This window comes from Oreochromis niloticus, unplaced genomic scaffold (genome assembly GCF_001858045.2).
Source record: "Oreochromis niloticus isolate F11D_XX unplaced genomic scaffold, O_niloticus_UMD_NMBU tig00001339_pilon, whole genome shotgun sequence".
Lineage (NCBI taxonomy): Eukaryota > Metazoa > Chordata > Actinopteri > Cichliformes > Cichlidae > Oreochromis > Oreochromis niloticus.
Genome location: NW_020327363.1, coordinates 90,653 through 115,864, shown reverse-complemented (window position 1 = coordinate 115,864; position 25,212 = coordinate 90,653). Strand labels below are relative to the sequence as shown.

Sequence of the window (25,212 nt, the reverse complement as noted above, 5' to 3'; positions counted from 1 at the left end):
TGACACAGTCATTGTAAGCCTCCTTCATGGTGAAGAGGATTCCCATGGGCCTGTTGTGGATGAGTTTGTTTCATGGTGTGATCAGTCATTCTTAATGATCAACACCTTGAAAACCAAGGACATGGTTATTGACTTCAGGAAGACATCCCCCCATCCTGCACTAACAGTGGTAAATGGTGCAGCCATTGAACTGGTGGACAGTTATAAGTATTTGGGGCTTGTTCTTGATAAGACTCTGTCCTTTGAGTCACATCTTGCTGCTACAGTGAAAAAGGTTCAACAAAGACTGTACTTTTTAAGGAGGTTGAGAGGTTTTAATGTTTCTTCTGAAGTGATGACTCTTTGTTATAAAAGTTTTATTGAATCTGTTTTAACCTTCTGTATCATTGCTTGGTACGGTAATATGTCCCTGAATAATAAGACCAGAATTAGCAACCTGGTTAAAGTGGCTGGTCAGATTTCAGGGAGGTCTCAGGTCCAGCTTGTGGACTTTAATAACAGGCAGGTGCTGAGGAAGGAAACCTCTGTCATGTTGTGTTCAGATCATCCTCTCTTTAATGACTTTCAACTGCTTGATCGTCATTATAAAGTCCTGCAGTGAAGACAAAGAGACATACCTAGAGCATGTACCTACTGCTATTATCATAGTTAATAGCACTAAACCATAAGTGTTGTTGCACATTGCACTTTTTTGATGAAAAATCTAGGTTGTTTTCTCAGGCTTATATTATTCTTGTGTGTGTATGTGATGTGTTTGGTTGTCTGTCTGTTTGTTTTCTGTACGGACATACTGCAAACCAATTTCCCGTTAAGGACAATAAAGTGACCAATGACCAACACTAGAACTTTTCTCCAATACAGCAAAAGAGGAACCAAGAAACAGAAATACTGCAGATGCTGGTACCCTGACACACAGTCTGCAGCTCAGAAGGCATGCTCAGTGGTGACATCATCAGTGTCATCATCAGTGACATCATCACCATCTTCAGCCAGTCCCTGACCTCCTCCATCATGCTGGCTCATCTCCATGGAGACGGCCGGTTTGTTCGGTGTCTTCCTGCTGCAGCAGGTGGACAGCAGCAGACCAGTGGAGATGCAGTACAGACAGAAGACCACTAGATGGCAGAAGAGCCTCAGCACAGACTCACAGGGAGGAGGAGCTGAAAGAGGAGGACACAGAGGAGTCAGAAGGTCTTTATTACTCAAATTACATCATGAAGTACTTTGAATCCTGCATACTGTAGACATAGAGCTGCCTGTTATAACCTCACAGAGACTTGGGCATCTTGCTGTAAGTAAATTTGCACTGAAGGCCAGCCTAGTATCTACAGCTCTGACCTTTGACCCTCAGGTGTACATGTTTGTGTGTCAGATCTGACCCAAACCTGTGTGTGTTGCAGGCCAAGGTTACATTGTTAGAACTGTGGTTTTATGGTCTTTTGTAGCTCCTCATGTGGAAGCCAGGTTTTTTCTTAGTGTTCGAGGCCCTTTGAGTGAGTGTGGACACACCAAGAGACTGAATTCCCCTCAGAGTTTCATAAACTTTGAAAAATTTGTTACAATAAAAAAAGAATTAAAAAACTCCTACAGTCAGAAATAAATGTTAAAAAGCTGTTCAAAGATAAAACAGCAGCTCAAGCAGGAAAAATTAAACAGAAGCTGAAACTTTATTTATCAGCTGTAAACAGTCAGTCAGATAAAGGAGAGAAGAAGAAGAAGAGGCTGACCGAGGATTGTTAGACATGATGATGGAGCAGCGACCACAGAGCACCTACATCACCTCAGAGTTACTGTTACCTTCAACTCACCTGCAGAAACGGTCAGAGCAGACAGCAGCAGCACACACACACCTGCAACAGGACAGAGGTCACTAAAGGTCACCAAAGGTCAGAGGTCATGATGAGGACAGACAGGTGTAGGAACATCAGCTCACCTGCAGCAGTCAGCAGAAACAGGCCTGAAACTGAAGAACACACTGATCAGAGATCAAATGGTCACATGACCAAAGAGAAGCATTCAGACTGCAGTGATTGGTTACTGTTCCCACACATCAATAACCCACAGCGCCCTCCAGTGGTGGAAACACAGATAATACATGTGGAGAAACATGAAGGAGACTCACAGCAGAGGCAGACGCTCCGTCTCAGACAGCCGTCACCTCCACAGCTCCACAGGTCTGCTCCCCCACCTCCTACATCACACAGAGAAACATCAGCACAGGAGGAAACAACTCACTGAACATCATTAAACATTAGGAAACATCATCACTTGGACAGGATCTTCAGTATTTCTGAGCTCAGACAGAAAAGTTTCATGAAATCCTTCATTTGAATCTGCTGCTCTGTGACTGGACAGATGAAGATGTGACTCCAGCTGAACCATCATCTATGTGAAACCAGATAAATGTCAACTAAAGCTGACCACGACCACTAGAAACACCTTCACCTCCAGGATGAGCGAAGCTTAATGGAGGGTGGAGCTTAGCTGGCAGCTCTGAGCATCATCTCGGTTAGAAACAGGAAGTAGGCCATCAAATCATCAGGAGTGAAGTCTGACTGTCACTCTCAGAGAGCCTCAGGTTAAAGGGGTTACCTGGTTAGTCCAGGTGAGACATACCTCTCTGTTTCCTCCACAGGACCACACCTCCAACCAGGACCAGGACCAGGACTACAGGGAGGACCAGGAGATAAAGAGGAAGGGAGGAGCAAGAGTGTGGAGAGGAAGAGGAGGGAGGGAAAGTAGTGAGAAGAAGAGGAGAGGTTGTGGTGGGAGGAGGATCTGCAGGAGAGATGATGAAGATGGTTCATTCAGTTCATTATCAGGTCAGCAGGCTGGTTTGTATCTATAAACAGGAAGTGATGTTAGTGTCCTGACCTCTGACCCTCAGTCTGCTCTGAGGAGAACGTGGATGAATATCAGTATGACACGAGTAGAGACCTTCATCAGACCGGTTGACTTTAGAGAGATTCCACTTTCCTTCAGGTCCAGATCCAAGTGTAACATTATCTCTGAAGAAGGAAGATTTTCGTCTTTCTCCCTCTTTGGGTGTACAGTACAAAGTGACATCACTTCCTGCCATGACAGGAAGTGCAGGAATCTCCAGGATCACACCTTTGCCTGTCCAGCAGAGACACAAACAGAGTGACACAGAGACAGACAGAAACAGAGACACAGCTGGAACATCTGTCTGTACCTGAGACACTGATGGAGACTTCATCACTCTGCTGTCCAGATGAGTTTACACACAGGAAATTTCCACCAGTGGAGAGACCGAGAGCACAGAAGGAACTGTTAATCCTACTAAACTCTGAAGCAGCTGCTCCACAGTCCTCAGTGAGGTTTCCTCTGGTCCTCTTCACTGTCCATCCATCAGCTGTCTGTCCATCATCAACACAACTCAGATACACTGAAGAAGATCCTCTGAAGAACTGCTGAAGGTTTGGACTGACAGACAGAGACACTGGAGGACACACACACACACACACACACACACACACACACACACACACACACACACACACACACACACACACAAAGTAAATGTATTTGTGTTCTTGTTGGAGTCTCACTGATTGTTTTCACTTCATCAACTCACCTGCAGAAACAGTCGGTGCAGACAGCAGCAGCACACACACACCTGCAACAGGAGGTCAGAGGTCACAAACAGGCAGATCACAGTCTGGACCCAGACCCTGTCAGATCCAAACCAACAACCAATTCAGATTTTCCAACCTGCAGTCAGCTGATGTGACGTCCAACATCACCAGGCTTTATGTCAGAAAGGACATAAACCACGTTGTTACGTCAAATGATCAGACAGAGTTCCCACATGAAGAACAGCATTTTGGGTTTGGTTCAAATTGTGCTCATAAATATTTTGCATTTGTAAATCAGACAGTAGTATTATACTTATAGTTTTTTGCAATTTGCAAAAAATTTTGCATTTTGCAATTTTGCATTTGCATTCTGGTGCGTTAAAACTAGCAGCCTCTGTGTCCCGCTTGGATCATCATTCCGAAAATTCAGATATTTAAATAAAATGGTGAAATGGCTAGTGATGAGGAAAAGAATATGTGTTTGTTTTTTGTTTTTTTTACAAGTATCACAGTTTATTTCTAAAGGAATACATGTTATTTGTGACACTCTGTTTGAAACTATTAGCCTCTGTGTGTTTCAAAGCGCTAAAGAAAAGTAAAATGCTCGTGCTGATGAACGAAGTGTTATGCTCTCAAGGGTCGATGTAAAGGGTTAGTGTGCCTGATTAGGGCATTTTTATATAGGTGGGGCTTGTTTCAGTTGGCCTCTGAGATGCAGAGATAAAGGTGTGGGGGTGTAAGCAACAGGTGAAACCTGTTTGGAGGATCGGTTGGTCAGTAGAAAGTGTAATGGAAAGCTAAAAGGTGAAAAACCTTTGGTGGCTCCGCTGGACCTGGTTTCAGTTGACCTCTGACATGATAAGATAAAGGACACTGTTTGTATTGAAAACTATGGATGCTCTTGATAAGGATGACCTCTTCTGCTGACTGTAGGGGGTCTAACTGTAACCCCCCTCTGTCTAACTGTTGCAGAGTTAAGAATCCCTGTTTATTTCTAAAGGAATACCTGCTGTTTGTGGTATTCTGTTTGAAACTATTAGCCCCTGTGTGTTTCAGAGCGCTAAAGAAAAGTAAAATGCTCCTAAAACAGTTAAATCATCTATGTGTGTTTGTGACTAGTAGATAATTATAGTCTGCATTAAAGGAACATTGGGGGTTGTTACAGTGATAGTGTGGCTATGTGGGAATATATGTTTTTTAGAAGGTGGAAAAACTTTCTGTTTAAAACTATTTGCTCCTGTGACTGTTCGAAGCACTAAAGAAAAGCAAAATACCCCTAAACTAGTTAAATTAAATCATCTATGTCTAAATAACAGAACTCTGAGACCTATACAATCCTTTAAAACAGCTTAATTAAAACACATAATGGTTTCATTAAATAAAACGCTATTAAACACATATGACCTCTGAACTCACAAGCATGTACAAAGTCCGTTTGTACATGCTTGTGTGCTTGTTTGTACATGCTTTTTTTGCCCCCCCCCCCCCACCCCAAAGGGCAAAAAAAGTATAGGTATAATACTACTTCAGACTGCCTAGTAGTGTTTGGTAACCTTGTAAACCAAAATATCTGAAAACTCTGTTTGTGCGTCCATAGATGAGAATGTGTGTGTGTAAAAAATGTACACAAGTTACAATGTTTTAGTTAAAAGTCTGTTTATAGATACAAAGCAAAAAACTACGTGTAAAACTCTGCACTCGAGTTCCCTCGCTTGTTTTTCTTCCTTTCAGCTCTTTGGTCAATGTCATGTCAATCACAAATTCAACAATCAGAGAACAGATGGATTTCTGTCTATATTTGTGTGTATCTCACACACACACACACACACACACACACACACACACACACACACACACACACACACACACACACACACACACACACACAGAGTTACCAAGACTACGTGAAGTACCCTCAGCAGATCTACTAGATGATGTGAATGCAGGACCACACCTACTTCAACCAGCTCATCTACACCACAGCAGGAGAGATCAGTGAGAGGCTACAAGCAGCAGTGGCCTCCATGGAGAAGGAGACTAGAGGCCAAGGTCAAAGTATCACGGAGGGAGGTTGAAGTGGTCTTGAGCAGCAGTTCTCCAGGGTTTATGATCAGCATTCAAGTTTTTTCTTTGGACATATTTGGTTGTTTTCTCACTGGTTTCCAGTCGAGTGGAAGTCAGCAGGAAGTCACATGTAGTTAGTAGGATTAGCATAGGTTAGGTTTCATGTATGTGTTGCCATTTAAAAAGCTAGAATGCTTCTGTTTGCTCTCTATGTAACCCACGCATATGAGTACATGCACGGCCTCGATAAGGGGAACAAGCAGCCTTGAGAAGAACAGATTCTACTGACAACATCCTGCGAGGGCTGCACTCCCGTCATATAACCACACATTGTATAACCATGCTTGCACAATTACACTTTGTAACCAGCTATAGTAATTTCTCTTAGGTAATACAGCAACAAGCTTTATGAATATTCATGTATGTAAACACTAAAAACGACCAGCAGGGGGAAAGCAAGTTGAAGTGGGTTGGAGACAACTGCTTCCCTCTCGTGAGTGAAAACCTGACCTCTGTGTGAGCTCGTTCCTGAGTGAGCTTCTGTTTATCCAACAGTATCAGGGGTAAAACCCTGACAGCATCATATTCAGAACAGGCCTGCTCTCTGTGCTCTTTAAGGTGGATGGAAGAGTCAGCACTGAAAATCCACCCACGCACAGACCTGTACCGACCCCCACCACTCCCAAGACAGATGGTTTTAAAGGTGCGTGAAAAGAGGCAGCAGTAATACAGAGATGCTATTTCCTGAGGAGTTTGTACTTTTTCACATATTTTTTCATGTATTTACATTAATATTCCCATTTTTCCTTAAAGGAAATCACCTCCAGGAAGGCTGTAGTCTTGTCTGTGAAACAGTGACATTTGTTCTAAAGACCAATCACATACATAACAGTGGCACAATCAGGCTGCCACACTGAATTTAGTGAATTTAGTCAAAGGGATGTTTTTTAATGAAACTAGTTTATGGTTTAATCACCAGGTGTTGTGTTTTATACACCTTTTCATGTACACAGTGTCCTAGACCACTGAAATCAGTATTTTAAAATGCTTTTCCTGCTTGTTTAACCATAATTATTAGTGTGTAGTCACTCTGGTGTACTGGAGAATTATTAATGTGTATTAAAGTCCGAAGTTTTTATTTAAATTCATGACCTGATGGCATTGTTTTTGTAAACTGTTCTTAAACGACGGTAAACATTAAGTAGACTGAACTCAATTTTCATCAGTTTGTTATTAGATCTCAGGTTAGGTAAGTTACCAGTACTTTTTATTTAAAGAGCTGATCAACTCAGTTTATTTGAGTTGTCTTAAATTAGAAAAACTAAGTAAGCTGGAAATTGAGACTATATGGTTTGAAAATGCCACGTCACTACCGTCCTCCTCCTCTCACAGATCAGTCCGCGTGTTCATGGTGCCGCCATCTTTTTCTGGAATATGTTGAGCAAACCTGGAGAAGCTTCAGCTCAAGAGATTATTGTTGTCATTGCTGTGGATCTTTACCTGATACACTGACTCAGTGAGTAAATGTTTACTCTTATTCAAACTGTTTTTGTGCCTTCTCTCAGTTTAGCACCAGGTTTATGAACTTGCTAGCTAGCTAGTGTTAGCCTAGCGTTGCTGCTGCCTCTGGGCTCATGTTACTTACAAATTAACCCACAGCTTTAAAAACATATAAAATCTCTCAGTGAAGTTTTCTGTTGATTGTTTGAAACAGAAACGTGAGCAGATACCAGATAAGAGCCCAGCTGTTAGGGGCGGGGCTTGTTTTCAACCCACTTTAATAACATATGAACTGCATCTTCTTAACCTCTGTATTTATTTTAATTCTTTGTGGCAGCTTTTCACATTACATCAAACTCTTACACGTCTAGAAAAGGAGCTGTTGGACAGAAAGACATCAGCTGAGTGGGAAGTATTTTGGTTACAGTTTACTTCCCACAATATATTAGTAACTGTCACATTTATATTAATCTGAACTTTAATCATACTTTAGATCAAACTGTTTTAGTTGCTGTTTCCTTTATGCTTTGGTTTCCAGTCTTCTGTTATTAGACCTGAGATGTGACTGCTCTGTGCTGTTGCTGATGACTCCAGTTAATCCTACAAGACATGCTGTGTAAGTAAATACAAACAACGACAGTTTGGTCTGCATTTATTCAAAGCTCATATCCCACAGACTTAGTTTAGAGGGTCCACACTGTCTGCACTGTATATAGTGAAGTCTGCAAGTTTTTGAAGAGTGAAATTTGTTTTGTGGCCAAATTATTCTGCAGATCATCAGAATAAGTTATTGGCCATGTTTGCAGAGCCCTTTTTAAAAATATGCTTTCATGACATTATTGTGTGTCGGGTGGTCACGTATCCTCGATTTTGTGGCGGCGCACAATCTGGCCGTTACCAACACATTCTTTAAGAAGCGGCCATCGCACCTAGCCACCTACACCAGCGGCGGACATGCAACTCAGATCGACTATTGGATGGTTCAGCGGCGAGACCTCAAACAGGTCACGGACACCAAAGTAATTCCATATGAATCCGTGGCCCCCCAGCACCGTCTACTCGTCATGGATACGAAGATTGTCAAGCCAAAGCTGCCCAGATGCCGGACAGGACCAAAACGATTCAAATGGTGGAAGGCGAAGGAGCACAAGGAGAAACTGACAACTATGCTCCTCTCACTTGCAGTAAACACTGACCAACCTGCTGAGAAGATGTGGACAGAAGCGGCGGAGCGCATTCACAACATTGCGGAGGACACTGTTGGTTCAACAAAACCAGGCAGAAAATACATTGAGAAACAGGTCTGGTGGTGGAATGAGGAGGTACAAAAAGCAATAAAAGTGAAGAAGCTGGCATATAAGACTTGGTGGCGATCGCGAGCGCATGAAGATCTCACCCGATACCGCTCGCTGAAATCGGCAGCAAAGAGGGCAGTGGCCTTCGCGAAAAGACGACACTACCAAGATCTTTATGACCAGCTTCAAACCCCAGAGGGGGCCAATAACATCTACCGACTTGCCAAAGCCCGCCACCGCACGAAGCAGGACTTTGATACGAACCATGTTGTCCAAATCAAGGGAGCCGACGGGCAGGTTCTGCGAGACCCCCGAGACATCCTTCAGCGCTGGTCAGATTATTTCGCTGGAATCAGCAATGAAGAATTTACACATCCACCTATCCCACCCGCGGACCCAGTCACAGGGCCTGTCACACCAATCACCACTGCCGAAGTCCAAAACGCGTTGAAGAAAATGAAAAACGGAAAAGCCACAGGACCGGACGACATCCCAGCTGAAATCTGGAAGATGATGGGCGACCGCGGTACAACATACCTTGTGGCACTCTTCAACCATATCACGGTCGAAGACAAAGCCCCCCGAGCTTGGACATCGAGCATCACAGTGCCCATCTGGAAAGGCAAGGGAGACGTCACAGAGTGCACCAACTATCGACCAATTCGTCTACTCTGCCATGCAATGAAGATCTTCGAACGTGTCCTGGAAAATCGGATCCGTCAACTGGTCACAATCACCCTGAATCAATGCGGCTTTGTTAAGGGCTGTGGAACTATCGATGCCATACACGCGGCCCGTTTGCTGATGGAAAAGCACCGGGAAAAGAACAAGACGGTGCACATGGTCTTCCTGGATCTGGAAAAGGCATTCGACAGGGTCCCCCACAAGCTTATTTGGCGATCATTATGAACTCATGGTGCCCCGGAAGCTTATGTGAAATGGACTCAGCTGCTCTACTGTAATGTCACAAGCGAGGTCCGATGTTCAGCGGGAACATCACCAGCCTTCCCGATTACCGTTGGCGTCCACCAGGGCTCGGCCCTCTCGCCCCTGCTGTTCACTCTCTGTATGGACACCGCGACGGCTGATCTGCAATCACCACATTGATGGAGCCTCCTGTATGCAGATGATGTGTGCCTATCAGAAACAGAAAACTGCCTAGCACTGCAAACCCAAACACAAGCATGGAAAGACCGGCTCTCCAAAAACGGCATGCGCCTGAACATCAAGAAGACTGAGTACCTTGAATGCGGCCCCCAGACCAACAGTGCCATCACTATCGACGGCAAGCTGCTGACTAAAGTTGCCCAATTCAAGTACCTCGGGTCCCTTGTCACCTCGGACTGCGAAACCCTACCAGATGCCAGACTCCGTGTCAACACAGCGTGGATGAAGTGGCATCAGATGAGTGGAGTCTTATGTGACAAGAGAATACCAATCTATCTTAAGGCGAAAGTCTATAAGTCGATTGTACGCCCAGTGGCACTCTACGGCTCAGAGTGCTGGCCAGCGACGACCAAACATGAACAAGCTCTTCACACCATGGAGATGAAGATGCTGAGGTGGCCTCTGGGTCTCACACGACTTGACAGAGCGAGGAACGATGATGTCAGGAAACAATGGGGAGTGACACCAATCACAGACAAGATGCGAGAGGCGAGGCTCCGATGGTACGGCCATGTTGTCCGTAGTGATAAAAATTCCATCGCAAAGACAGCCCAGCAATTAGATCTGGAGGGAAACAGGCCGCAAGGAAGACCAAAAAAGCGCTGGATGGACCGAATCAAGGATGATATGAAGGCTGTGAATGTTACACCAGAAGACGCCCTTGATAGGAAGAAGTGGAGGAAGGCATGCAAGATAGCAGACCCTGCGTCGCGGGATATAAACTGCTAGGAAGAAGAAGATTGTGTGTCGGGTGGTGGTCAGAGCTATCAGTGAATGTCACCTCTCTGGTGGGGGTGGAGCCTGAGACTGAGTCTAAACTGAGGTCTGTTCTATAGCAAATGCAGAAAAACATGTTTTAATAAAGCAAATAAGTTGTTGTTCTAAAACATGATTGTTTGCTTGCAGGACACCAGGACAGATGAGTCCTCTGTCACAGAAGGTGTGGTCAGTGAAAATGGTCACCTGCAGGTCGAAGGTCATTGCATCTCCAGCCCACATCCACTGCCACTGTACTGAAGGGAAGTTAAAGACTTTCTTCTGCACTTACATTTGAATCAGCTCGATCCATGACAGTCATTCAGGCAGTGATGCCTGGACTGGAAACAAGCATCCTTAAAATATTACAACACACCAGCTCCTGTGTTTGAATGTAAAACAAATGTGTTGTTTGATCTGGAGACTGAACAATAAATACATTTTATTTTGATTATAGAAGTAATGTAACTACAAACAAACTTAATAAACTAATAATAATAAACTAATAATAAGAATAATTAAATCTGAGACGTTGTTTCATTGTAAGATTATAACAATGATGACAGTATAACTGTTGTTGTTCAGCACAACAGTGTCCAGGATGTTGGCTGTTGTTTTACATTTCAAAATAAAAGTTGGGCTGATTTAAACACCATTACAAGAAGTGTTGTTAATTATTCTCTTTGAATCACATTTGCATTCAGTGTTATATTAATATAAGTTACTACAAGTTGTTCTTTAATGTAGCAGAACTTGACATGTTTGTCAGTGGGTGAACAATCAGTGTTACACAGTCATCAAGTTATTCTTAGAACTGTGCACTTAATGAATAAGTTGTCCTAATATAATCATCTTAAGCTTTACTCTGTTTTTTTGAGGCAACAAGTTTATTATTTTTTTTAGTTCTGGGAGCTAATTAGATTTCACAGTGTGGATTTAGTGTCTGTGTCTCTGTCCTGCATCACAGTTTCCCACATTCCCGGCTGTGTGTAGCAGAGGTTCCATTCAGTTTAATGCTGATGAATAAATGAGCAGCAGCTCTGAGTTTGACTCACCAAGGAGCAGAGAGACACACGGAGTCTTCATCGTGTCTGGATGACGAGTGAACATCAGTCTGAGCAGCAGCGAGACGCCTTCAGCTTCATCACTTCCCCTTTAACAAGTTTAACACATGAAGTGTTTCACTGGCTGAACTCCCCGCCCTCGTCATATGGGAAATAATACTTAACCTGACAGTTAAAGTTTCTGCAGTCCCCTTCAGCCTGTTACCCACTACTCTCTACCTCACCTTTGGACTTTTTCTTTTTTTTTCAGGGTGCCAGCCTTTTCATATCTTGCTCAGTTATTTTAAATCGTGTTAATCTTTCCAGTTTAACACCAACCCTTTGAGAAATGCTAATAGCATTTCTATCTATACATCCATCGATTTTGTTAACCATTTATCCAATTCAGGGCTGCACAAGCAGCTGCAGCCTGTACAACCAGATCAGTAGAGGTTGGCGGTCACCTTCACAAGCTTCACTCTTGCTGTTTCTTTGCAGAAATTTGCCTCCACATTTCCAGTGATGTGATTGGCTCAGGTTGAAGAAGACTTTAACATTATTAACTTGCTAACAGTGAAAAAATATAGCAGCAGTGAACTCAGTTTGTCTCGTTTCTGTTTGTGATCAGCAGCATGAGCTCCATCCAGGTTCTGCTCACATTTCATAGATAGATAAATATTTGTTTACATAATTTATGAAATACATCCATATTTGTCTTCATCCATTAAATGCTAAAAGAAAAGAGCAGCTGAGGAAAAGCTGTAACATTGCAAGCTCACCAATTCTAATGTCATTTTGTTTTGAAATGTTGGATATCAAAAGACATAGAAACACATCTGAAACATGTAATAAGTGACCCTGCTCTGTAAAGAAGAAAAGGAGGAAGCACCACAACATAAATAGACCCAGGTTACTGAGAAAGGAAACAACACAGAGGTGAGTGATGATGTTAGTGACTCATTTTGTTCACCTCTACATTCTCATATATCATTTCTGTTTCTGTGATGAGCTCTGAAACCTGATTGAAACTCTTCAAATAAGCCATTCCTCTGCAGATGATCTGTTAGCTGTTTGACAACTACTCTTTCAAGGATGTTTGATATGAAAGGAAGGTTGGAGATTGGCCTATAATTAGCTAAGACTGCTGGGTCTAGAGATGGCTTTTTGAGTAAAGGTTTAACTACAGCCAGCTTGAAGGCCTGTGGTACATAGCTGATTATTAGAGATAGGTTGATCATATTTAAGATTGAAGCATTAATTAATGGCAGGACTTCTTTGAGCAGTCTTGTAGGAATGGGGTCTAAAAGACACGTTGATGGTTTGGAGGAAGTAATTATTGAAGTTAACTCAGAAAGATCAATTAGAGAAAAAGAGTCTAACTTAACATCAATGGTATTAAAAGTAGCTGTAGATCAGGGGTGTCCAAACTTTTTTCACTGAGGGCACATATATAAAAATATAGGAGGGGCGGGGCCACTTACTAGAAATTAGGTATATAACTTTAACTTTAGTGTATTAAAGTTAGAAAAATCATTTAAAAGTGGTCAAATATGTTATATTGTTGAATATAATTAAAGACAAAACTGCCTTCATCACAGCTTTCCATAAATGGATCTTTATTGATTTATTCAGAAAAAGCTTTGGTAGCTCATTCTCAGAACAGCAGCCTCAGATTTCTTCTTAGATTTTAGATTTAAATTACAGAGAAAAAACAATAAAGGGGAAAATAGGACGGGTAGATTTCAAGTTTGTTATTTAAGTTATTAGGCTTAGCAAAACATCTATTAACGTCAACATTAACAGACTGAACTGGACTTAATAACATGAGTCCATATAATTTCAGTAAATTATTCTGGTGAGTATCAGCTGCGCTGGGTATGTAAATCGGGCCATCCAGCCGCGGTGCTGATCCGACGCCACTCGTGCCAAAAATCCGGACAAATGTCATTTGATCAAGGAGCAGATCTGCATCAGATGAGATCAGCTGACTTTGCGTGTGCGTGCGCTGTGCACAGCGGTGTGTACTCTGTGTGTTAACAAGAAAAACGCATATAAGAAAGTGGTGCGCAAAAGCAGGGCAGTGACAGAATTGATGCGCATTATTGATATTTGAAGCATGTGTACCTGCACATTAACACACGGGTACTGTGGAATATATTTTTACTCACCTAAAGTGCTCGTGCTCTCGTCCACTCCCCGCAAAAAAAATAGCAGCTGTGCGGTGTCTGTGACATCAAATGCGATGCAGTAAAAATCAAAAGCACAGCTTTATCAGACAGTTGCAGTTTAATGTTGGCTGACGAGTCTTCAGTGCGTCGCACAACTGTATTTCTGGACATGCTGACGTTGTTGAAGTCCTGCACTTTTTCCGGGCACATTATTTCAGTGACTTAAACGAGGCCATGTTTTATGAGGTCTCCATCTGAAAAAGGCTTGCCATGTCTTGCGATGAGTTGGGCGACCTCATAGCTGCTATTGGAGCCTTTTCCTGGACCTTTTGAGCACGAAAAAAATACTGTTGCTGACCTCACAGGAGAGCTACCCTTTGCTTTAATTTCTGCTCTACCTACGCAGAATTATACTGTTTTACAATATTTAATTAGGAACATTATTAAAATACTTTCCAACATAAGGACCACAGAAGTCCCAAATAGCTTGTGCAATGACATGACAGTTAAACACTAACCAATATTATTCTCTGTTCAGGTTTGTGAAGACTGGATCAACTGGAACGGGCATCACACTAATCATGGAGGAACTACATCAGTACCTGACATTCAGCTTGCTTCTTTGCCAGTTTGCCAGGAGTTTCTTTAACAGATGTAATTGGATACACTGATACGCTCTGCTAAGAATCATAGGAGACTGATGTACAACCCAGGCTTTTTATTGAGCATACTAAAACAAATAGACAGGCACAGTAAACGAGCTTGCTTTCCTCAAGAAAGTTTTAAAGCCCTGTTCTTTGAAGCTTTCTCCATCATGACGTTTGTCACATAGTTCAGCTTTTTTTGTTGATATCAAATTATAATCTTTGGTTTATAAATAAAACTACATTTAAAAAGAACAAAAAGACCTGAAAGCAGATGATGCAGAACTGATAACTTTCTTTCAATGACGAAGGATACATTTCATATCAAAATGTGAAAACTGCCATTTATACATGTGTTAAAAACATTAAACATGTTTAACATGTGGCTCACTGAATGGACCATGGAAACTGCTCTGCCTGAAAACTCTTAAACAAGTCCAAAACCAGTGTGTGCACTATTTATGGCAGAAACAAGTGCTTCCTCAAAATCTGTGTACGTTTGGAAATGAGCTGGCAGCTTCAGAGTTTCACAACATGTGGAGGCTGCAGGAAGAGATCTCTACTTTCAGTTCTGGAGGAAGTCTTTGCCTGCCAACCCAGAGTTTGAGCAGCTGGGCCAGTGTACCTGATGAAGCCAGAAAGTCAAAAATGGAGTAAAGGAAACATTTAGTTCATTGTTCATAATGCTGCAAAGCAACTATACAGTTAAACTATAAATTTCATACAGTCTATAACTTTACATTTTTATTATCAAGCAGTTGCAATATGAGCCATAGCTTTGTTTTAAACAAGTTTCCTATACCAGTTTCAGGGAACATTGGTAGAAAACCAGTGATCTTGGACTCAACATCAAATTCTCCATCTTCATCAGGATCAACTGGCCATGTGGTTTTGTCTATCACCATCTGATAGAACATGAAAGCACAACATACTCTTCAACTGCAAGTGTTGACATGCACACTGTAACTCCACAAATGCTGAAAGAAGAGGAAAATGTTCACAAAAACAAAACAAATTCCTTTATAAAATCTTTTCAGCCTACAAATCAAATGTATCCATGTTCAATTTGGGTTATTTGCTTTTGATAGCATAAACATTTTAACTGTCACTGTAGTTAGTATGATTGGCCAGCAGAGTTCATCATATGATGCTTATCAATCAATTTTCCTGTTGACTCCTGGGGGAGCATGGGTCCGCAACAACACCACGCCAACGCACTCTGTTCTGGGCTGCTCTCTTCAGCTGGGTCCACGTCACTCCGGCGGCCTTCACTCCGCTCTCGACAGATCTTCTCCACGTCTGTTTGGGTCTCCCCACTTTCCTTTTCCCTTGTGGGTTCCAGTCCAGTGCTTGCCTTGTGACGTTGTCAGGTGGTTTTCGAAGTGTGTGGCCTATATGATGCTTATCAGCCGCATTAAACCAAAATGCAAATGGCCTAGTACTTATATAGCGTTTTACCATGAGCACTAAAAGGACTTTATGCTATGTGTTGACACAAACCATTGTCAGGTTCTTTGTGAACAAACCCCTCATGGCCAGTTACTACTGGCACTACTGCACTGAGCTGAGGTTTCTGATGTTTCAGGCCTGACTGGCACACTTTCACCAACTGTGGCTGGCTCTCTATCACTTTCTTCACCACGGCCTCCCTCTCGTTCTCTATCTGATTCCTCCATCAATGTCCTTGATGTTAACAAAACTGACATCACGGTGATAATCTCTCATTAGGGGACATTTTCCTACTGTAACATGAATATGTAGTCCACATATGTCTTTGTTAGTACATCACAGCTTTCTCTGTGCATTTTCATTTCAGAAAAGGAAACTTCCTCCTGACAAGTGATGCAGGAGATGAGTGGACCAGAGGCATGACCTGAGCTCTCCTAACAAAAAACAAATACCCGTTAATCTAAATTTAAATTCCCTAATGCAATTTATTTGTATTATGTGTGAAATGAAGACAACATAAATTTACGTACACAATCAAAGCGTAGGTCCTGTTGAAGTGGACGGATATAGATTTTGGCTGCACAACAAATATATTTTATTTTGATTATAGAAGTAATGTAACTTAAAAACAAGTTGAAGAAAGCCTAAACTAATAATAACAAACTAATAATAAGAATAATTAAATCTGAGACGTTGTTTCACTGGACGATGTAACAATGATGACAGTATAACTGTTGTTGTTCAGCAGAACAGTGTCCAGGATGTTGGCTGTTGTTTTACATTTCAAAATAAAAGTTGGGCTGATTTAAACACCATTACAAAAAGTGTTGTTAATTATTTTTTAATCATATTATTTATTATTTATCATATTCAGGTTACCACAAATTATTTTTTAATTTAGTTGAACTTGACATGTTCGTCAGTGGGTAAAGAATTATTATTGTACAGTCAGAAATATCAAGTTATTGCTCATATTGTATACTTGTAATGAATAAGTTGTCCTAACAGTCATCTTAAGTAAGCTTTACTAAGTTTATTTGAGGCATAGGTTGGTTTTTTTTTGAGTCCTGGGAACTAATGATTTACTCAATTTTTTGAGGCAATGAGTTTTCATAGAGTTCTGTGAACTAATTAGATTTTACAGTGTAGGAAGGATCTCAGAACTGGATTATAGATGGCAGACAGTTGGTGTCGTAAACCACCTCCTCTGTTCAAAGATGGTCGCTCACAGTGGACATAGATGGCTTCTTTCACTCCTCTTTCAAACCATCTGTCCTCTCTGTCCAAAATGTGAACATTAGCATCCTCGAAAGAGTGACCTTTGACCTTTAGATGCAGATGGACTGCTGAGTCTTGTCCTGTGGAGGTGGCTCTTCTATGTTGTGCCATGCGTTCATGAAGTGGCTGTTTGGTCTCTCCGATGTAGAGGTCTGGGCATTCCTCGCTGCACTGTACAGCAAACACCACACCCGCTTTCACACCTCGGCTCATGTGATTAGAGGATCATCAGGGGGTCCTTTGTCCCTTGTTGGGGGGAAACTCCCACTGGGTTTAAATCTGGGACTCTCCACCATTTGACCTTAGAACTGAAGAAGCTTCTCGGATGAGAGGTGAAACGTCTTCAAGCAACTTAAAGAAGTCCAGACGCTTTTCTTTCCAAGCTCCTTAGACTATAGCTGTCAACTGATCCCAAAAACACTTACAAGGAATTCAAAATACAAATCCAGTTAGTTCTGCAGCTACAAACTGATAATCAGAAAACAATTTAAAGGAACTTTCAGAAGACAAATTCAATCAGCAGTGAACTCTGTAGGGATTAACTGAACATGAGTGATGACAACTTCAAAAGAAAGGTTAAGATACAAAAACAAACATATACAATTACCAGCTTAGTTCTATAATTAGCAGCTGATAACAACAATAAATGAGAGTCAATTTAATATTCATCTTCAGAAACACCAAACTGCTCATCAAACAAAGCCAAGTGAATCTAGTATTTAACTTTTGAGAAACATCAAATTGTTTATTGGGCAGAAACAAGGTTCAGTTCAGCATCCACCTTCCAGAAACTTTTAACCATTTCAGATAAAAACTAAGGTCAGTTCAGTGTTTACTGTTTCATAAATATCAAATTGTTTATCAAAGCAAAACAAAGTTCAAATGGAATTAACTTCAAAATTTTTATTAACCAAAAACAAAGTTTAATTTAGACAATAACTTCAGACAGATCTATTTTATCAGACAAAGACAAAGTTTAATTAAATCGTTTACAAATCATCTAAAAATAAAAACTAAATCTAATTTAAATTAGAACTTTAAGAACATTTAATCGTGTAAAAGAATAGAAACAAAGTCAAACTTAGAAAATGTGATTATTGAAAAATAAAACAAGGTCTCATTTAGAAAACAACTTGAATGTGATCATTTATCACTTTGAAATTGTGAACTTAAAAGGTTGTTTTACTCTCTGGCTTCTGTAAAAGTTCCTCAGTTGTATGCTTGTACTTAATTATTTGGCTATGATGAGCTCATTTCAGCTTTTGCATAGTATTTTCACAAAAAACCCAAACAGAAATTCACTTTTTATTGAGAGAGTGTAATGTTATGTATTTAAAACTCAATAATTTTCCGATATGAAATGAACAAGTATTCTAAAAAAACAAATTAAACAAAAGAACAGGGGACAAACAGGGGACTCAATTAAAATAGATCCTGTTCACATCCGGACAAATGCCACGCTGCACACGTCCTTTATTCTGAAATTCACTCGAGCACTCTCACACTTCCTGTTTTAGCTCAGTCTCACTCCCTCTCTAGCAAGTGCACATTCACACTACTTCTCAAGTTTTTTTTTTTTGTTTTGATTTTTCAGTATAAGTGACAAAAATCTGTCAGTGGCTCAGCAAATGGAGCCCAGACACAGCTTTTCCCACCGTTTCCAGCTCCCCCACTGAGCCAACAACCAGCAAAAAGAAGACACTCAGCTCACACATACACATGTGCTTCTTTTATAAGGAGAGGGGAAAAGTACAGCTCTCTCACTCCCACACACACAATTACACACATATGATTGCACAATCCTTTTCAGTCTGACCCACAAATCTCACAAAAAGCACACAAACCCCATATTTCCATATTTCTCCTGTATTGGCTTCCCTTCATTGGCGCTGTATACTTAAAGTTGAGTTATGAGTGAGACAACAGGGACAATAGGGAAGTGGAAGCAGCATCCGTCACCTCCACCTTTAATTCTGTAGCATGTTACAGTGTGTCACAGTGGCACAGTGAGGAGATGATAAAGTTAACATGGGTGAATGGGTTGCACATATTTCCCTATAATTAAACAGAATATGTGTGTTTTACCTGGACCTGTGGTGTCTGGTGCTGTGTCCTGGGGCAGACTGACATCGTCCCTGCTTCAGTAAAACTCTCACATCATCTGAGGCTGAATAAATGTCAGCCACTCACATTCAGTCTGTTTGGTCCTGAGACAGCAGTGAGGGGGTCACATGATCAGGTTTTGTTCCTGCAGGGGCGGAGCCAGCATAGACTGCCAGCTCTTGGTCAAAGGTCCAAAATAGCTTGTAAATAAAACAGGAAAACTGTAAACAGGGTGAAGAGCTGCTGGTTACACAGCAGAGGACAGGATGGAGGATAAACCTGAGTGTGTGTCTCCGGTTTATCCTCCAGATGTCTGTCTGTACACTTTATGTTGTGCCTGTCAGTTTAAACAAGCAGGAACTCCAGCAACACTTGAGAAACGAAGAACAGCTTTAATAATTGACCAACGCGTTTCGGCTTGTGGCCTTCATCAGGGTCATAGTGAAACATTGTAAAAAAAAACAGCTTAAATACAAGACAGGAAACAGAAAAGAAATTCAAATTAACCAGTCAAAACTTCACAGATAGGTCAGCTGACATATCATAAGTAGGTATTGGTTAATTGGTTAGGTCACGCCCAAGTAGATGTTGGACTAGAACATTAATGATGAGGAGGAGAGGGGGGTGACATAACCTCCATATGTCTGAAAATAATACATGCATGAATAGCATAAGAAGGATACTATAAATATACACACAGGTCAAAAAAAAAAAAAGATTAATAATAATAATAATAATAAAACCAACAAGGGGCAATCTTTAATGGTAAACGCACGTTTAAAATGGAAAACAAGATTACGTCAACACATGGGAACATTTGTTAAAAAATCCTAATTTATGTCTCTAAAATTTAGACTGAAGTGTAGACTTAAGATGAGATGTCTAGAACGCTACGCCTTCTTTGGCTGAAATAACAAGATTAATTGAATAAACATTACTCATGTGAGAGTAATTTAACTGATAAAATTAGGATAAAAAATAAATAATAAATAAAATGTATTTAAAAAGAAAAAAAAACAAAAAACAAAAAACAAATAAAAAAAAACCCCACACAAAACACTGTAATTCATAAAAACTCATTGATAGAAAAATCCTCATTCATACCTCTGGGGTGCAGACTCTTAAAACGGAATATCCAAAATGCTTCTCTTTTTTTCCGGATAAAATTTATATTGCCACCTCTTTGGTTTAGTTTAATGGCTTCAATGCCTAGGAAAAATAATGGTGAATTTGGATGTTTAACATTGAAGTGTCTTGCAACAGGGCTGGTTAAATCATTCCTCTTGATCGAACTTCTGTGTTCATTAATTCGATCTTTAAGGGGGCGGGATGTTTCTCCTATATATATTTTATTGCATGGGCACTGTATCATGTAGATTACATTTTTAGTTCTGCATGTGATAAAGCCCTTTATGGCAATGGTTTTGTCACCTATAGGGTCTTTGAATGATTTAACATTTTTGGTGTATTGACAATTAATGCATGCCCCACACTTGAAATTACCATGTAGGTTATGGGTTATCAGGGTTTTATCTGGAGTATTAGGGTCCTGGCAAGCTCTAACAAGCCTATCTTTAATATTCCTTCCTCTTATCATTGGTGGTTCTTTAAAGGTACCTAATAAGTTTGGGTCATTCTGAAGGGATGCTGTGCCTGTCAGTTTCCCAGACAGAAGTGCTGGAGGTGCCGAAGTCTGTCCTGCTGCCCTTTAAGACCAAAGCTGACCTTCCTCGAGATGTCACAGTGAAGTGGAGAGACTCCAACAACATGAAGGTCCACGTGTATGAGAGTGGAAACAATCAGCCAGGTAAACAGCACCAGGGTTACAGAGGTCGCACAGAGATGGATGAAGATCCCCTGAGAACTAAAGACCTCAGTCTGACCCTGAAAGACCTCCACCCTACTGACAGTGGAGTCTACACCTGCAACATCTACAACACATACAGAGCCATCCTGCTACAGAAATCAGTGATACTCAGTTTTAGAGGTGAGTGTAACAGCTGTTTGTCCACAGTGACTGAAAACAGGAGTGAAGATCTGCTGGTTACACAGCAGAGGCTATGATGGAGGATCAACCTCACTGATGTCTGTCTGTGTTCATGCTCTGGTTTCTTCTCAGTCAACAAAGTAGAGGCAGTGGAGGTGCTACAGGGGGAGGGGTCTGTCCTGCTGCCCTTTAAGACCACAGCTGACCTTCTTCAGGCTGTCACAGTGGAGTGGACACACAACAACATGAAGGTCCACGTGTATGAGAGTGGAAAACATCAGCTAGGTAAACAGCACCAGGGTTACATAGAGGTTACACAGAGATGAAGAAAGAGCCACTGAGAACTAAAGACCTCAGTCTGACCCTGAAAGACCTCCACCTCACTGACAGTGGAGTCTACACCTGCACCATCTACAACAAGCATGGACACATGCTGATATAGAAATCAGTGACTCTCAGAGTCAGAGGTGAGTTAAGAAGTCACAGGTCTCAGTGAGTATTTGCTAAATTATGCAATCAGACTAATAAATCATGTACGAAAATATATTACAACTGTCATATAAAGACTGAACTCCACCAACAGAAGCTCCATCCCTGCGCTCTTCTGGACAGAGATCTGCGATGTTGGGATCTGTTGGAGCCACTCGCCTAGCTTGGGAGTCACCACACCCAGTGCTCCGATTCACCGTCACCTTCACCCTCCACATCTTCTCGAGCTCTTCTCTGAGCCCTTGGTATTTCTCCAGCTTCTCGTGTTCCTTCTTTCTGATGTTGCTGTCATTCGGAACCGCTACATCGATCACTACAGCCGTCTTCTTCTGTTTGTCTACCACCATTTTGTCCGTCTGTATCTGGAAGTCCCACAGGATCTTAGCTCGGTCATTCTCCACCACTCTAGGGGGCGTCTCCCATTTTGACCTCGGGACTTCCAGGTTATACTCGGCACAGATGTTCCTGTACACTATGTCGGCCACTTGGTTATGGCGTTCCATGTATGCCTTGCCTGCCAGCATTGGAGGATGACTCGTCAGATGTTCCACTCAGGATTCTGTTATTTCCACTATTCAAACTAAACCACAGCTGAGAGGAAAGAGTCTTGCACATGGTCACCTTGTTTGTGTGTCTGATGTAGAAATAAGTTGATGAGCTCTGAGACTCGCTCCTGTTTCCTCCTCTGCAGAAACCTTGATGGGAGCCATGGCAGACATGCTGGCACGTCTCAGGAGGAGGAGGGCACCAAACTCTGAGGTCAAAGGGGAGCTGAGGTATGTTTACAGGGTCACCGAGATGAGTGTGTTTACCTGTGAGGTCACCATGGTAACTGCAGCTGGTCCACTTTAAATGAGCTCAGTGAGTGAGGATGTGTAGGGTCACATGATCACAGGAACTCACCTGCCTGTGCAGGTATGAATGTATGAACCTGGTTTAATTCTTGGCTCTGATCCTCATCCTAGTTCCAGCTGATCGATCACAGATCAGAGAACCGATCAGTCTGTTTGTAGGATATTGATCAGCTGGGATAGACTCCAGCATCAAACCCATGGACCCATGTGAGTGTCTGACTGTCCTCTGTGTCCTCAGGAACAGGAACCAAGAACAGGAACGTCTGACTGCTGAAGAAACAGTCTGAGGAGGAGGAGGAGCTGGTGATGAAGAGCAGCCTGTGTGTATATACAGGATGAAGTATTTAGTGTGTATTAAGATGAAGATGCAGCTTTGCTTTGGCCAGATGTTCTGCAGCTGTTTGTCTAACATTAGAAGTGTATAATGATGATAATGATGATCGTGGTTCTGCTGTTCTGATGGATCTCCACAGGGTGTCCTGTCACATGTTAACTTCATGTGGGTCAAAGGTCAAAGCTGCTGACTGTCAGGAAGCATCAAACATCATGAAACACCCTCTCTGACCTCAGAGCTCCAATCAGAGCAGGAAGGACCTGTGATGGAGGCCCTGAGGCCACACCCACACTTCCTGTCAGTCCCTCTGATTGACAGCTGCCTCCATCAGTATCAGTGGTGGTCAGAGGGCCCGGTGGCGCCAGTGTCCGGCAGCCTCGCCTCTGTCAGTACGCCCCAGGGTGACTGTGGCTACAACGTAGCTTGCTATCACCAGTGTGTGAATGGGTGGATGACTGGTTGTGTAAAGCGCTTTGGGGTCCTTAGGAACTAGAAAAGCGCTATACAAATACAGGCCATTTACCATTTATATATCCATATAATCACCCTGATGCTATGATGTTGTGATGTTGGTGCTGTAGGAACCACATTAAATGTTTTTACTTATTAACATGACATCTCGTGTCTCTCTGTCACATATACAGTATTTAATCATTTTCTCACACAGTTCTTCTCTCTCAGATTTGTGTTGTGGGTTTGTTGTCACAGGTTACTCAGCAGCTTCTGGTGTTGTTAAAATCATCTGAACACTTCTGTATAAATCACTTCATTTTCACACGATACTAAACTTTCTTACTGCAGTCTAACGTCTGTGAGTTTTATTATTTCTGGAAACTGATGGAGGGAAAACAGTCATGTGACCTGAGGGAACTAATGGGTGACGTTTGTTTTGTCAGTCACTGATCACTCTGAGCGGCCTTCACTGTGACAGAGTACACAGGGCAGTAATTACTAAGTACTTCTTCCTTTTGGTTTTCCCACTGAGAGAAAATGTACAAACAGACTGATGGAGAACAGCTGTGTCAGACTGCATCTCATCCACCCAGACTTCAGTGGAGAAACACCACCCTGCAGTAAAGTGGAGTCACCATTCTTCAGTCTGTGCAGACTACGTCAGAATAGAATAAAGTAGATTTTACTGTGACTGTAATGAGTAGAAGGACAGTAAAGGTGTGGTGCTGGTTAGAAACCACAAACATGTCAAACAGACCAGGCAGCCTGATCCAAACACAGCTTTCACCCAACAATGAACACAGACAGAGCAGCTTATCCCTGAGCAACTTTTCAAAGCATTTATTGTTACAGGGGAGGGTGGTGTCAGGAGTTGATGTAGCTGGAAATATGGGGTTTAATTATGGTGGAGGACTCCAGGCAGAGTGGGACAGACACTGGCTGAAGACTCCATCCACCCGGCCTGGGACACCGTCAGGACCAGCAGCCTTCCTCAGGTCGACGGTTCGCAGTGACCTCATGCTCGTGTGCTGTGAGGGTGGAGCTTGTGAGGTGAGTGGGTTGTGGTGCAGCGCAGTGACTGATTGATAAATACCATCTCAGTAATTCCAGCAGACGTCACATGAGGTCATAGAGTCGCCATCACTGATTAAACACCTCAGCTGTGAAAAGTATGACCAGGTTTGCATTTGGTGTTGGATTTAATAACACATTCAAAGCATTGTTATAAATATACTGTCATACTGTCTCATTTGTTTCTTAAACAGACTTAATGCTGACAAAATGAAGGGTATGTAGTTTTCAAAATAAAATAAAATTCCAAGTATTATGTCTGCACAAGTTTTCCGAGCTGAATTTGTTATAAATATCTGGGTATTTTAACAGATGAAAATCTTTCTATTAAGTCACTTATCTTATTTTTACAAAGCTCAGATTTAAACTCAGGTTCTTGTATAGAAGCAAATCATGTTTTTCATTTAATGTGAAAGAAGGCCTTGTTGCTGCTGCCTTCTGACTTCATGTTGACTTTAGTCAAATTGTGTATATTAAGGCCCCAGTCAGATGTTGGAGGCTGTTTATCACAGGATGTCAGACTCTTACCGCTTACATTTTAAGAAAATGTCTTTTCCCTGTCACTGTAGACTATTGCATTGGTATGTTTTCATTTATAAATCAGTAACTGATTTGCTGCCTGTGTATGTAACTTCCTGTATGTCACCTAAACAGCGTAACTCCAGCCTCTGCTCACAGGCTTTTATTACAGTCACTGTTCCTTGAGTATGTACAGACCTTGGGGATGTTATGATTCAGTGTTATTGATATTTTTGTCCTGTGTTATTGCTGCTATGTGAGTACCAGGTGGAGGCTGACCATTGGTGGAGGACTGGGAGAGGCCGGCTATAAATGAGGACCCTTCTCAACCAGCACGCCCCCCGCCTACTTCCTGTTCCCAACGAACTGTGCATGTGGCTGCGTGTGAATTTGTATTCTGGAAGCTTTTGCCGTGTTGTAAATAGTTTGATGTAAATAGTTG

General features: G+C 41.8%; 1 protein-coding gene across 1 annotated transcript in view; it reads right to left on the bottom strand.

Annotated features, from left to right (window-relative positions):
* Nucleotides 1–240: 240 nt before the first annotated feature.
* The window catches only part of LOC106097177 (uncharacterized), a 59,602-nt gene continuing 34,630 nt past the window's right edge, over nucleotides 241–25,212 (bottom strand). The window contains exons 6-12 of the mRNA XM_025904381.1: nucleotides 3,194–3,460; nucleotides 2,875–3,117; nucleotides 2,617–2,778; nucleotides 2,123–2,191; nucleotides 1,934–1,963; nucleotides 1,809–1,850; nucleotides 241–1,160 (exon numbers count right to left, since the gene is read on the bottom strand). Of these exons, the coding sequence (XP_025760166.1) occupies nucleotides 925–1,160; nucleotides 1,809–1,850; nucleotides 1,934–1,963; nucleotides 2,123–2,191; nucleotides 2,617–2,778; nucleotides 2,875–3,117; nucleotides 3,194–3,460 (1,049 nt within the window). The 3' untranslated portion in view covers nucleotides 241–924. The remainder of the gene's footprint in view (nucleotides 1,161–1,808; nucleotides 1,851–1,933; nucleotides 1,964–2,122; nucleotides 2,192–2,616; nucleotides 2,779–2,874; nucleotides 3,118–3,193; nucleotides 3,461–25,212) is intronic.